Here is a 14483-nt window from a genome sequence, read left to right as displayed (position 1 = left end):
AAAACCCGGGGAGCCGGCAGCTGAGGAACGCTTCTTGCAGCAGGGGCGATGCCTGTGAGGAACAGACATACCCACGCCCGCTCCTTCCCCCTGCACCGCTCACCGCCGCCTTCCAGGAGGAGCCTCCCGCTCCCCGGCGCTCCCCTCCTTTAGGGGCCACCAGCCCGCGCTGCCGCTCCTCGCTGACCCATCCCTGCTCACACGGCAGAGGCGGGTCACCCACAGGCGACACGCACCTTAGGCATGGCCATTTTACCTCCTTTCTACCGCGTTTTGGGTAGTTGTTTGTTTTTTTGTTTTGTTTTGTTTTTTTAACGTTTCCCAGCGGCTGGGGCGCTCAGGCCGCGGAGGCTCCCGGCCCGGGGCAGGGCTCCTCTCCCCGGCGGGCCCCGCTCCCGCCCGGCGGCCTGAGAGGGGGGGGGGCCCTCGCAGGACGAGCGCCGACCGCGTTCTCCATTGCAAAACCACTGCCAGGGCCAGAAGGGGGGAGGAGAAGGAGGAGGAAGAAGGTGGAAACCTGTCTGTGGGAGAGCCCGGGGACGGAGCCGGCGGCGGGGCGGGAGGGCAGGGCCGGGGCGGGGGCGGCAGCGGGGAGACAAAGAAGGGATGGAGGGCGCCCGAGGAAAACGGGGGAAGCCGGGGAGCCCCGCGGGGCACCTGCCCGCCCCGCAGCCGCACACGCACACACACACACACACACACACGTACCCAGCAGCAGCAGGCGGTGCGTCTGCTTGTACTCCCGCTTCTGCTCCTTGAGCGCCCGGTCGATGCTCTTGCTGACTTTCCTCGCCTCCTTCTCCGCCTCCCGCTCCTCCAGGCGCAGCTTCTCCCAGGGTCTCTGCAGCGCGGGCGGCTGGTGCGGCGCCTGCTGCCGCGCCGCCTTCCCCCCGCCGCCGGGGCCGCCGGCCTTGGGCAGCGGCGGCCGCTCGGGGGCCGCCCCGTTACCGCCGCCGTTCTGCAGCAGCAGCGGCGGCCCGTCCGCCTCCCCGCCGGGCTTACCGCCGGCCCGGAGCGGCGCGCCGAGGGGCTGCGGCTGCGGGGCGGCGTGAGGCTCCGCCGGCGCTTCGGGCTCCGAGGCGGCGCCGGTGCTGGAGAGGGAGCCGCCGCCGCCGGCGTCGCCGAAGAGCCGCGGGCGCAGGCTGTAGCAGAGCCCCATGGCTCGGTGCCCCCGCCGGGGACGGGCTCTGGCGCGGCGGGGCTGGCCTCAGCGCTTCCCGCCGGCCCTACGCGCCGGAGAGGCGGCGGCGGCGGGCGGGGAGGGGGCGCCGCGGAGCCCCTCACGGCCCCGCTGGGCCATCTTGCATTTTCCTCCCCGGGCGGCGGCAACGGCTCCTCGGCGCCGATCACCTGACACCGAGCTTGCCACCGCCGGGTCCACCTTACCGTAAATACCCCAGCGCCAGCCCACCGCGCAGCGCCGGGCGCCGGCGGGGGAAGGAAGGGAGGGCGGGCGAACGCCGCCACACAGGCGCACACACGCGTTCGCAGCCCCCTCCCTCACCCCCTCCGCCGGCTACGGCCGTTCCCTCACGCCACCCAGCCCGATGGCCGCCCGCCCGCGGTGAGGGGGCGAGGGTCTCCCGGCCGGTGCGCGGAGCGGTGCGCACCGGCCGGGAGACCCTCGCCCCCTCGGCTGCCTCCACCACCCGCCCGCCTTGTTTCCTCCCTCCTGGAAGGGCCACCGTGCCGCCCGTGTGAGCCTCGGGAGCAGCACCCTCCCCCGGGGGCACGGCGGTGGCCGCCTCCGCCTCCTTGGGGGGAAGCCAAGGCCGAGGCCTCTCGCAGAGAGACGGGACCCCCCTCGGGGTGACAGCGGCCCGGGGGAGAGGCCGAGGCAGCCCCCGCCAGCCTGCCGTCCTCACGGCTACGACGCGGTTTGCAGCCCCTGCGTACACACATGGCGGCTCCTCGCCCACCCGCTGACTAACGGTGCCGTGGGAGGGAAGGCTTTGGGTGCGACGGTGGGAGAAAATACTAGGCGACATTCGGGTTCGCTCGCGCTCTCGGTCAGCGTCGGCAGCAGCAGTACTCCGGTGGCGTGATGCTGTGGGCCGTGGAGGGAAGGCTGGTGCTCGAAGGCAGCCCGTTCAAAGGCAGCGGCAGGCCTCCTCGCGAGGAGTTCCTGGACAAGTCCAGGTTACTCCGAAGGGGGCTCGGATGGGCTCTCCTTCAGCTTCATCCGTCTCCATCTTCTTCGTAATCTCAGCAGTTTCTCTACTGTAATATTTCATAAAATTGGAAGTCTGTTTTGGGAGGCGTGAGGCTACTTGATGGAACAGTGTGTCCCTACATCATAAAGGCTGTGTGTTCACTATTACAGCTGATGTATACCTTTGCATGATTTAGAGCCTCTCATCTGTCCTTTCAAACTGAAATATTCTATTCTATTCTATTCTATTCTATTCTATTCTATTCTATTCTATTCTATTCCATTCCATTTCTGTAACATCAACTGCATTCATGAACCTCTTTATTCATGTAGCGCCTGTTTGGTTTCTGTAATGACCCTGTTGTATTAGGTCACTGATTTTGTCTCCTGATTTTTTCCAGTGACCAATATTACGTTAATACACACTACTATTTATGTACTGCTGTATGAAAAAATGGAGGGAGGTAAAACTCCTATACTTCTTTGCGATGAATGAATTAGAGCAAATTGGCCACAGTTTTTAATTCCTGGATATGGGAAACAGAATTGTTTTTGTGACAGGTCTATTGGTGTCAAAAGATTTAGTGAGTGTCCTCCAAAATATGTATTTACCGAGCAGTGAGTTGTGCGCTAACATTCACTAGGAAAAAAACACAACACCCTACATTAGCATAAAATAAATAGATGCCTCTTAACTGAAAGCATCAACTGTCTGCAACTGCACCACACAAAGGAAATTCTGCCGGTGAAAATATTAGCAGGATGCAGCACACTGGAGATGAAGTTCTCCTACACCCTTCAAAGTGCTTATCAACTATTTGCACAGAAGCCTCTGAGAAGAGACTCCAATAACTGTTGCTGGTATTCTGTGTTTTAATACGTGACTATATAGTGTCCCGGTTGCAGTCTTCTTGCAAAACATGTAAGCGGTTACATCACAGTAAGGGATGTTTCACCACTATTGCAATGTCTTGACTGAAAGTTTTTATGGACTGCAAGGATATGCCATCTCTTTGGATGTGAGTGAAAGATTCCAGCTTTCAGCGGAAAACGGAACAGGATTTTGGATAAGTAGAATCTAAATGTTCAATCTGGACTGAATAGCTGTGATCCTGGGATCAGTGGCTGTACACTTTTCAATGTAATTGGATCACAGAGGAGAATTTGCTGCTTGTGCAACAACACAGTAAAAACATCCATAAAAGCCCCCAAAGTAATGGTGAAAGTTAGGGAGTTAATATTTGGGGCCCAAAGGTGAATGCATGTACTCAGTTTCCTGAAGATGATTCTTGGAGCTTGGTGCATACAACAGCATTTGCAGAATCATGAGCTGCTTTCCAAATAGTAAAAGAAATGCCGTAATCTGGCCAAATTAGTTCAGATTAGGTAAAATTTCTCCTAATAAAGTGCTCCTGGGCATGTACAGTGTATGCTCACTGAGTGACAGAGAAGGTGAGTGATATATTCAAGGTTACAGAGGAGACCTGGGAGAATATGTGCTGTAAAATGGCATGCTTTATAAACAGCTAGGAAATAGTATCCAATGTAGTAACAACTGTGGATAGGTAGCATCCTTGAAAAACAGGCCACACAGCCAAACACTAATACAGATACTCAACCTTATAAAATGTCAAACAAAGTATGTTTGGTCAACTGAAAGATCCTTCAGTGACCTACGAGAGCAAATTGGGTCTTGAAGGAGAAGTATTCTTACTTTTTTTTCTTATGACGTCTAATAAAAGACAATTAGCAGCCTGTCTACTTTCTTTCCCCAGAGGAGTATGATCATCACTGCTTCTGGATTATGGTGGAGTAGGATTTTCAAGAGTTTAAAGTAAGAAAGTCAGTATGATGTAGTTTTCTGATCTGAATACTCTTTGGAGAATGTTTCATGGAATAACGTTCAACATTTTCTAGGGTTAGTCATCCAAATTGGAGCTTAATGACTGGCTTAGTTTTTCATTAGTACTAATTACCTATGCTTCTAATTGTGTTAACTGAAATTAGAATCATAGAATCATAGAACAGCCTGGGACTGTTCTATGGGGAAGGGACCCCAAAAGGGATCCCTCGAAAGATCATCTTGCCCAACCTTCTGTGGGAAAGGAAGCCTAGATGAGATTATCTAGCACCTTGTTCAATCACATCTTGAAAACCTCCAGCAAACGGGACTCTACCACATCCCTGGGGAGGTTGTTCTAGTGAATGGTTGCTCCTACTGTAAAAAATATCTTTCTTGTATTGAGATGAAACCTCCCCTGGTGCAACTTGCACTCATGGCCTGTTATCTTATCCATGTGGCTCCTTGTGACTCTCCTCTGTTCTCTTTGAAGCCGCTCTTTAAGTACGGGAATACTGTGATGAGGTCTCTCTTGAGCCTTCTCTTCTCTAGGGAGAACGGAATTTGTGCATTTCTCCAAGGAGAAGAGAAGGTCACTCTGGAGCCTTCTCTAAGCAGAAGAGACCTAACTCCTTTGATGGCCTCACGGGGCAGGTTCTCCAGCCCTTTGATCATCTTTGTGGCTCTCCTTTGGACCTTCTCCAGTCTATCCACGTCTGTTTTGAATTGCGGGGACAGTTAATACATGTATATATAGATATGTAGTTAGATCTGAACTTGAAGTAAAACACATTAAACTGTTATTTGGTTTTTTTCTTGCTTTTAATGTGTAGTTCCACCTAAGAAAGAAGTAATTGGAGGTCATTTCCAGCCATATGCAGCAGCTAGGTACATCCACAAGATGGCTCTACTTACTTCGAGGAGTAATAGGATTCGAGTAAGTATAAATATTATTCCTGTGAAGAATCATCTTTACTGTTTCTTAGAAAGGAGTGAAATTTGTGCATTTCTTGAATACTTCATTTGAAAGCAATTCATATTCTTTTTCTGGTTTTATTACAGTTCTGATTTAACAATCGTTTCCTATACTACGTAGCTTTTTGAGATTTTTACAGTGTTCTAAGTTTTAACCAAGAGATGATTGTGATCAAACTCAAACAAATGTAGTAACTGCAGTTACCTTGAAAATGTAACTGTGTGGGAATTAACGAGACCCCAGTTAAATGGATATCTGTGAGAAGGTTGGTAAGGCAAGGATGTTAAAGGCAAGGAGAAGCTTGACTGGGGCTGGACATTTGTTCATCATCTTCTTTTTGCTCTGATTAGTCCCGGTGGCTGTGAATGAGTTTATCCATATTCTGACTACAGTTTTGGCATGTTGTTTTTCTGTATCTTGGTCAGAATAGTTCTATGAATTCAGAAACTATAAATTCAGAGCCTGCACTAGGTTATTATTTCTAAATGATTTTAATACTTTATTCTCAAGATTTTTCGGGACCTCAGTGATGATTAGTGAAAAATGTTGCAAAGTTTTTGGATCTATTAAAAAGGAAAGCTATGCAATAGAAGTGAAAAAAAAAAGCAGAGAAATGTGTGCTGTGACAAACATTAGAAATTTGCGTCTGCTTAGACGAAACTCCTGCTGAGGTTAATTTTCCTCATGGATAAAGAGTCTAGGATGTACCCAGCTACCATCAGATGATGAACATCTACCTTCTTTGAGCGGTACTTATCAAAAAAGCTACTTGCTTCTTGTGGGCTGAATACTGTTATTCTTGTTCTTAAGGTTTATAAGCAGCACTAAACTCTATACATAGTGTGCCTGTACTGCCCTACTGTATCATTGCTGGTATATGGGAAAAGGAAATACTGTTCTTTGATATATGCTTTGCTTCCTAAAGACTGGAATCTATGCTGCTGATAGAAAGCCTACCAGTAAGCACAGCTACACCAACAAACTTTTTCTATGTGAAGTGTACGGAGATTAGGTGAGTCTCCTGACCTCCTGCAAATCTCAGGAAGGCCAGAGACAGCAGACCAGAAGAAGACTGTATCTTTTCATACTGTTCTTTGATACATGCTTTGCTCCCTAAAGGCTGGAATCTGTATTGCTGATAGAAAGCCTACCAGTAAGCACAGCTACACCAACAAATCTTCTCTATGTGAAACGTGCTGAGTTTAGATGAGTCTCCTGACCACCTGCAAATCTCAGGAAGACCAAAGACAGCAGACCAGAAGAAAACTGTGCCTTTTCCCTTGGTGTCCTCTTCGAGAGATACCCTAAACCTGCAGCATAGTTTCCTTCCTTGTGACCTGAAAGGCTATGCAAAGGTATGAATATGGTAATTTTTGTATAGTGTGTGAAGGCTGCCTTTCCTCTCCAAACACTTTACAGGACACCCTAGGATTTATAATTTCTCCATCCTAATGTCTCTCCTTTCCAAGATCATCTCCAGAGCTATGATCTCCAGGAGGAAAAATTAGCTTCACAATTTACCTTGATATTAATATTTTAAATACTAGTAATTTGAGGAGCCAATTTTAACTGCTGAATTGAGGCGGTCACCTAGTGCTCGCTACATCTGTGGAAATCTCAGCTACAGGAATACCATAAACTATTTTAAGCTCGTTCTTTAAAGCTTCTGTTTTGTTTCACTGATAGCTCAGTAAATAAAAAATAGATAGGCAAATTATTTTGCGATGCAGTGAGCCCTTCTGGTTTCTACAGCACACACAGACATAATAATAAATGTAATAAATGTAATAGCTCCATTTCCACAGAACAACTCCAACCTTCACTGCAAGTTTTATATGCCACGTTTACTGGTTGCTTGAAGATTCTTAAAGCGGGACCAAAATAAGGCTTATAGTGGGAATTCAGCTACAAATGTAATACTTGTGGAGCAGCAGTTATCCAAATCTAATTTTATCAAATCATCTCTCACTCATCACCATGGCATTTTTTTGCGCCTTGTCATATCTGAGCATGATAGCTGTAAAACAGCTTACCACTTCTTTTTGGAGAGCCTCTTTCATACGAATACTGTAAACAATTTAGCAGCTCTTAAAGCAGGGTTTTAGTTTGTTACTGATGATAGAAGAATAAAGGATTGGATATATTAAAAGTGGGGCCATTAGTGCCACCTGTATTAAAGTTGCCTTGTACGTCCTTTTACTAGAGTCTATTTGTCTCTGCTTAAAACTACACAAAATGGCATTTAGGCTAAATTTTACCAGCTGAAGTCTGGTTTGACCTGAATGTTTTTTATTGTTTTAACTTCCAAGATAAATCAGCCATTTTCATTAGAAGTTTGAAGAGAAACATATAGTTGCAATGTAAAAACATCTTACTGGCTTTCAGGAGGACTAATAGTTTATCATTCTTGCATCAGTCATGATAGATCTTTTTGCTCTAAGAGACATGATTACCAGTATACAGAAAACATTTCAGGCAATGTTGGAGTAGACAAGCTTAAGGGAATTAACTGCAAGTTGCAAAATAAGATAAAGTAGGTCAGCTTGCTTGAAAACTAGGTTCTGAGCAACTGAAGTAAGAAAACAGTTAGAAAGAGATTTAAAATGCAAATTGTGGGATAAGGTGTTTTTCTGTGGTACTGTGTAAAACAGGGAAGAGTAGAAGCAAAGCAAAGCAAATTGGAGTTTTTGTATGCTTAGCAGTGTTATCAGGTAACATAATGTGCTATTGTCAGAGGCATAACTGTTGATTCCTCTTTAGTCTGTCACTACCTCTAAAGGAATTTGGATAATAAACTTATGAGGCTCCTAGTGATGTCTTTTAAATATCTTAGTAAAGATTTCTAGAAAAAGTCTCTTGAGCCGTGTTTTAATCAGGGGTTTGTAATACTTTTTGTGTTATGGATACAGTTTTTGCTTTGAGAAAATCTGAATCTGGCCAAAACTGTAACACTTTGAAAACTGTAACTTGCACAATCTGAAACACAGAGCAGAAAGCCATCACGGCTTTCTTCTGTGACGGGGAATGGTCCTACTTGTTACAGACTTAATCTAGGCGGAGGGAAAGGACGTGGCTTCAGAACACTTCTATTAAAAGACTCTGATCCTGTTTTGCGTGTGAATAATGTATGTATCTATCACGTACCACGTTTCTTTTAAGTCAGGGAAGCGTGCTTTATCTGTGCAACCTTAATTCATTCCTGTATAAATATTCATCATGATGCAGTCTTCAACTTCACACAAACAACTTCTCCAGACTAAGCTGTTTATTTTGGGGACTCTCTGCTCTTGATGTGAACAGCCAGGAGAGCTGTAAAAGAAGTCTCAGCTAGCTATAGGGACTTCTGGAACCTTCTGAATAGCTGGAAAAAAATCTTTTGTTTTAGAAGATATTTTTAGATTAGTGCTTTAATGCAAAAACTAAAGTAAAGCAGGAGAATAGAAAACTGGGATGAGCTGATGCATAAATGGAGCTCATCATACAAACTCAACTTTCATTTTAATACTAAACAAATTAGACTTTCCATTTCAACTGATAATCAACCTAAACAATATCTTGAATAATGGAATCATAGAAAAGTCTTGTTTGGAAGGGAACTCTGAGTATCATGGTTCAAATATGCATTTTGGAGGCTAAGAAAAAGAGGAGACAACATTATAAGCAGGAATAGACAATACAATTTTGTTCATAAAATAGTTCTTTTTTACAATTAATTTTTTTCAGGGAAGACTGGCAGAAATGATAAAATCAGAATGTTCAATCAAAAAATTAAATTAGACTAAATGAGGATTGACAGTTCCTTCCAAGACTAACCACTTAACAGGACTGAAATAGCTTACACTAGGGAAACCAATGAAAATAGGAAATAATTAATCAATGCTTATTATAGAAATCAAGAAAAAAGAGCAGGAAGGAATATTAAATGAAAAGCAGTGTTTCTAAAAATATGTTAAGCTTAGATTTGTTTTAGGATAAAAATATTGAAGAAGTTTTAACAGAAGATGAGAAACGTTTGTGGATTTTTATGGCTAGAAACTTTAATTATTATTTATTTTTACTGAGAAATCCACTCAATGGTCGAAACCCCAGAGCAATTTTTGTAACTGTTATAATAATTTCTTAGTCCTGTGTTTTCTAGGTTCCCAGTAATAATTTAATTTAATTGGCCTGTGCATGAACGTGGAAGAAGCTTCCCCATTCCTCTTCCCCCTTGTACTACTCTTTTTCATTTCTTGATTCATTATCAAGGAAATAAATTAGGAACCTGAATTCTCAGCAGCCTTCCCACACTTCTCAGTATTGGCACAGCAGAGAAGTTTGAATACCTAGAGAAGCATGGGCTCTTCTGCCTTTCTCTTACTGGGGAGAGACTATCCCTTTCAAGCAGCTTTATGCCAAACCCAAAATCTAGACCGATACAAGCTTTGCTCTCCTCACAGAATGTAAACAGAGAGGATGATCTGCTTTCCTCATCTTCTGCTTTTCACTCCTCTCCAGCCCTCATCCGTTTCTTTGAATAGAAATACCAGGCAGCTTTCAAGAATACAAATATGTTTTAAGTCAAAGTACTACTAAAAATAGGCTGCCTTGTTAGTCCTCTGCTCATGCCTGGCTGTTCTTCAGGACAACGTCCATTCCCCTGCATTGCTTAGTTTCAGGTGACGTTAGCATCAGATTTCTGCAGTTTCTCATGAGGGAGAAGTTTTCAGGCTTATCGAAGATGTCCCACAAACGAAATCCTGTGAGTGACAGTTGTTAGTAGCTGCTTTATGGCAAGATAGAATGAAGCCTTTAGTCTTTCATGTTCTTCTTATAAAGAGGTTCTACCCGGGTAATACAATGGAGATATGGAAAGGTTTGTTGTTTTTTAGTAAAGATTTTTATGAAATCTTCATGCTTATTATTAAATACTTCTGCAACACAAAAGTGCTGTAGAGTCCCTGAATACTACAGTTTCTCTTGAACAGATGCCTGCTTATGTCTAAAGCTCATTAACACAAACTCCTGTAGCTAGTAGATAATATTTTTTTTATGTGCTAGTAGCAGAGACTCTGTAAAGATGTGAAATATACACAAAATATTTTTCTTAAGAATATAAAAAGGGACTTCATATTTAGAAAAGAGAAAGAAAATGACAAAAACCCCAATTACACATAAGCAGCTTCAGAGGAGCATTTAAATCCCAACAGATAATAAATATGCTAAACTTATAATTAAAACCCAATACATATTTCTACCCTTAAAGATGGCTATTATACCTCAGTTTCACTCTGCTTTGACTGACAGTGTCACTAATTTCTATCTGATTTCACTTAAGGTATATTAAAAAGCAGTGCAGTGACAAACAGAGCTTCCTGACTGTATAGCAGTGGACTTCTGCTTTCTGTACATGAGTTTCCCTCCAGTGGCTGTTACGAGCAACTTCAGGTCCAGCTTTAGACAGATTTATTTCAGCATTAGTTAGGTTTTACGGTAGTGCATTGCAAATAATTACACCTTTATTCACGCTTAAATGGCCTTAATGAAGGCTTTAATATTATTTAAATGCAAATGTAGATTTCAGTCATTCTTCTCTTAAATGGGCATGTTTTTGTTGTCAATGTAGAGTGCATAGGTTTCAGCACTGTTCTCTTGTCCTAGATTATGCAGGTCAATAGGCTAGCACGACCCTGAAACCAGGGTGTACAGAGAGGAAAAGGTGGGTGAAAAGCGTGGTACTTGCCTTTTACGGGCAGGAGTCACCATTTTGTTTCTTGCATTGTGGTTCTTGCAGCCATACTGTGCTATCACAGACCTTTTCTCTTCTTGAATAGTGGTGAGTGGCAAAGACAACATTGGAAGGTGTGTTTTTAAATTTTTAGTTGTGAACACTATAGCCAGAAAGGCAAAAAAGAAAGAAAGAAAGAAGAGGTGCTAGAAGGTCTGGGAGGTTCATTAGGCTACGATTAATTTCCCCTGATAATGCTTAATAACTTCCTGTGATGTTAGTGAGGGAATTGCATATATGCCATTAAGTGGAATGTATTCCTTCTGTCTGTATGAATCATTTCTTTTCTTATGTTTTATATAATTCATATATTTTATTATATATCTTCTTTATCAAAACTTATAAAGTTTTGATTACTACTAACTTTGTTTTTTTCTATAGGAAGAGTGGTAGCAAGGTAAAATCAGGCTGTTAAAAACACAATTAGAGAGCAAAGCGTCCAACATGTGCTGCCTGGATTCTGTAGGCAAAGGTGAGTCCTAAGGCTTTTCTACCACTGCTGCCTCTAGGAACGCTTTATGAAGCTGCCCAGCTGCTTGAATAAATAGCATGCTTTGGCTGGGCTTGTTCGACATTTCCTCATGGCGATGCTTGGGGTGAGATCTGAAGTTCAAACAAGTTTATAGCTCCTCATAGTGCCTGTAGTGCCATCATGCAGGGGCCAGAGGAGATCTTGGAATTATGGTAGACTTCTTTTTGTAGCTGGAGACATTGTGCGCTCGCCGATCCTTGTAGTCAACAACTTTGATTAAAATTATGTTGGTCTCTTTTGGAGCTGGAAACTACAGGCATCAAGAATTTTAGGAGTGTTGGTGTGGGAAAAGTGCTCTAATTCTCTCTCTCTCCTGCCTTCTGGGAAAAACAGCTTGCCATAGCCTCCAGAGCAGTAGCCAGAGATTTTTTGCCTACTTTCCCTATCGTCTCGGGAGTCTGGTGATACTTGTGGGAAGAGAGCAGCTGATACTATTTCTATAAGAAGTGAGAGGTTCCAGATCTGGAAGAGATACTCAATAGCATGGGAAAATTCTGCTTTTTCCTGCTCTTTTATGAAAGTCTTACTCTTTTTCTACTTCTTATCCAGTATGGTTCCTCCAGGCTTCATTGGCTTATCCCTTTACTTTGTTCTGCAAAGAACTGTGCCTTTAAAGAAGTTGAGGTTTATGCAAGTTATCAGGACAGAGAAGCTAATTGTCAGAAAGTGCTGCTCAATTAGATTTTGGATACTGAATGAAAGAGGAGACTGTCAGAGTCTTTGGCTCCAGATGACTACTCCAAAACACACAGCCAAAGGAAGAGGAAAGAAAATAGTTTGTGGAAAGCAGGCGTGTCCTGGAAGGTTGTATGGTTATGGTGGTTTGGAAGGCTGGAATAGATGTGAAAGCTTTGAAAGCCAGAAAACCGATGTTGGTTGTGCAGGTCACAAGACTAAAGTTACATCACGCACCATAAACCTGTAGTGCTATTGTATATCTGTTGGAATATGTTTCCATAGCGAGAATTAGGAGAGAGCTCAAAAAAAAGTGCTTTAAAAAATCCTGGGTTTTTAAAGTGCTTTGTACTGGGTAAAACTTGTTGGATGCAATTTGAATCCTGATTGTCCAAGCCAGAATCTTCCATCCCACTGTTTCACGTGTGATTTTTTTGGAAAAAAAGCAAAAACAAAACCAAAAAACCCCACAACTCTAAAATAGCATCATCCTTACTGGCAGCAACTGCTTTCTATACTGTTAGTAGTGGCGACTTCCACTAAATAATAACAATTTAGAGAAAAGCCTTTGTAAAATGAAGGAGGTCGGACTATACATGTGCATTTTTCTGCACTGGGTTGGTGACTTAGTCCAGCGCAATGCCAGACAGTGCAAGCTGTGAATGGCAAGGAGAGTAATTTCTTTAGGAGGGTGCTATGTTCCTGGTTGAAATCCCTAGGTAGACCCTTATTCTTAGTTAGACATTATCTACGGTCTGAGGTAATGAATCCCTTTTCTTCAAAACTGCAGTGCCATTCTTGTCTTTCTTATTTCTTTTGATGCATAAAAATGTACATTACAGAGTGAAAGTGCCATCTGTGGGATATTTTCAAAAACATCTGCAGAATGTCCCTTCATGTTCACACCTTTCTCTCATTTTGAATGCCTATCTTATGTAGCATGCTGCACAACATAAATAAGCAGCCTTTTCCAGAATTATGCCCATGTGCACCATATAAATGTAATGCCATATTACACTTCTTAATTATGCTAGTTAGAATTTAGTCTTTTCAGATTAATTAATGGGTTGCTTAATTTCTCAGGAACATCTCTTCTTGACAAGTGCATTTACAAGCCAAGTCTTGGGATAACGGGAGATTCTGCACGGGATGTTCCTGAAACACCATTGTGGTGTAAGTAAAGGCAAAACAGTTTCTTTGTAATTATCACAATATCCCTAAAATAAGGGGGAAGAGGTCAGTTCATCCAGAATCCACTGTCACTTTGAAGTGACTGTTTATTGTCAGAAGTCCGGTGTATGTAAATCCTATTCATATGTCTGTGTAAAGTAGCATTATCATACTGTGTCCTTTCATGCGTGTTTATATGAAATGCAGCAAATAGTCTATGAAGGAAGTTTGCAGCAAAGTGTGAATATTTCTCAAGTTCATGACTAAAACCACCATGCCACTTGAGAACTTAAAGATTTGTGCTGGGTTTAGCCAAGCGTGGAAATAGTATTAACTGCTAGTGTGGTAAATGTCACTCTTAAATGAGGCCAAGTGAACTTTAGCATCTCCAGAGTAGGAGCTGAATTGAGGGGTGGGATTAAATGTAGTAATAAGAAGGGCACTGAACCTGAATAACAGATGAAGGATTAATTGGACCATAAAATAAAGAAGGGGCATTTGGTGCTGGCTTTCCTTTCACGAAGGTGAGCTAACAATGTTGAAGGTACATGAGAAGCAGGGCACAATGGCCAGGCAGAACCAGCCAGTATTAGCTGAACTTGCAGGAGAAGAGAAAGCTGACAGCAATAGGTGGATGTGCAGCTGTTACTGGTCATTTCTGTCAAGCTCTTTTTTTGTAAACCTTTGTGAACCGTGCTGTTTGCTTTGTATTTGGAGGATTCTGAGAGGAAAGGGGTGTCTCCGCTTAAGCCCCATGGATCAGTTGACATTGGTGGCATAAAGGAACACTGGATAATACTCCTGGGGGAAGCTTGGGTAGACAGCAGAACGGGGAGCACACCTAAACATACCAAGTACAGAGAGCTTGTGAGAGATGAGAGAACCTTGTTACCCCCCCACCCCCCCATCATCCTTATCTCCTTAGGCACAGTATGTAGTTTTGTGGATGCAGCCTCTCATGGATGAAACTCCACCATCAACAGCTACCAAGGTAGAGGACACAAGACAGTTTCTTGTTCTGTTCTCCTTGCAGCAAAGTCTTTTTGTTGCAGGGGACAAGGCTGCCACAGAGAGCTATAACATGTATCTCCCTGTGTCAGTGAGGTGGCTTCTTGGCCTCTGATCACTGCTCAGGACCAGATCTTCTCTGGATGTTCATTGTGCAACCGTGCCATGGGTGTGAGTGTACCAGGTCACAGGCAACAGCTGCCAGAGTGCTTAGAAACCTCTGCTTCGGAGTGGAGCCATAACAGCAGTGGGGTTGGTTTCGGCCATTCCTGTGCTTGAATAAGACACAGGAAACACGGTCTGTGTTCTCTGGGCTGTCTTTGATCAGCTGCAGGGAAAATCATTATAGCTTGTAATTTATGC

The 14483-nt window shown here is 43.9% G+C and overlaps 1 protein-coding gene across 1 annotated transcript in view; it reads right to left on the bottom strand.

Annotated features, from left to right (window-relative positions):
• The window catches only part of GNAL (G protein subunit alpha L), a 195769-nt gene extending 194238 nt beyond the window's left edge, over positions 1 to 1531 (bottom strand). The window contains exon 1 of the mRNA XM_075416484.1: positions 709 to 1531. Coding sequence (XP_075272599.1) covers positions 709 to 1159 — 451 coding nt within the window. The 5' untranslated portion in view covers positions 1160 to 1531. The remainder of the gene's footprint in view (positions 1 to 708) is intronic.
• Between the last annotated feature and the right edge of the window lie 12952 nt (positions 1532 to 14483).

The sequence above is a fragment of the Opisthocomus hoazin genome, chromosome 3, assembly GCF_030867145.1.
Source record: "Opisthocomus hoazin isolate bOpiHoa1 chromosome 3, bOpiHoa1.hap1, whole genome shotgun sequence".
NCBI lineage: Eukaryota > Metazoa > Chordata > Aves > Opisthocomiformes > Opisthocomidae > Opisthocomus > Opisthocomus hoazin.
The sequence above is the reverse complement of the archived record's forward strand: the minus strand, read 5'-3'. Positions and strand labels throughout refer to the sequence as shown.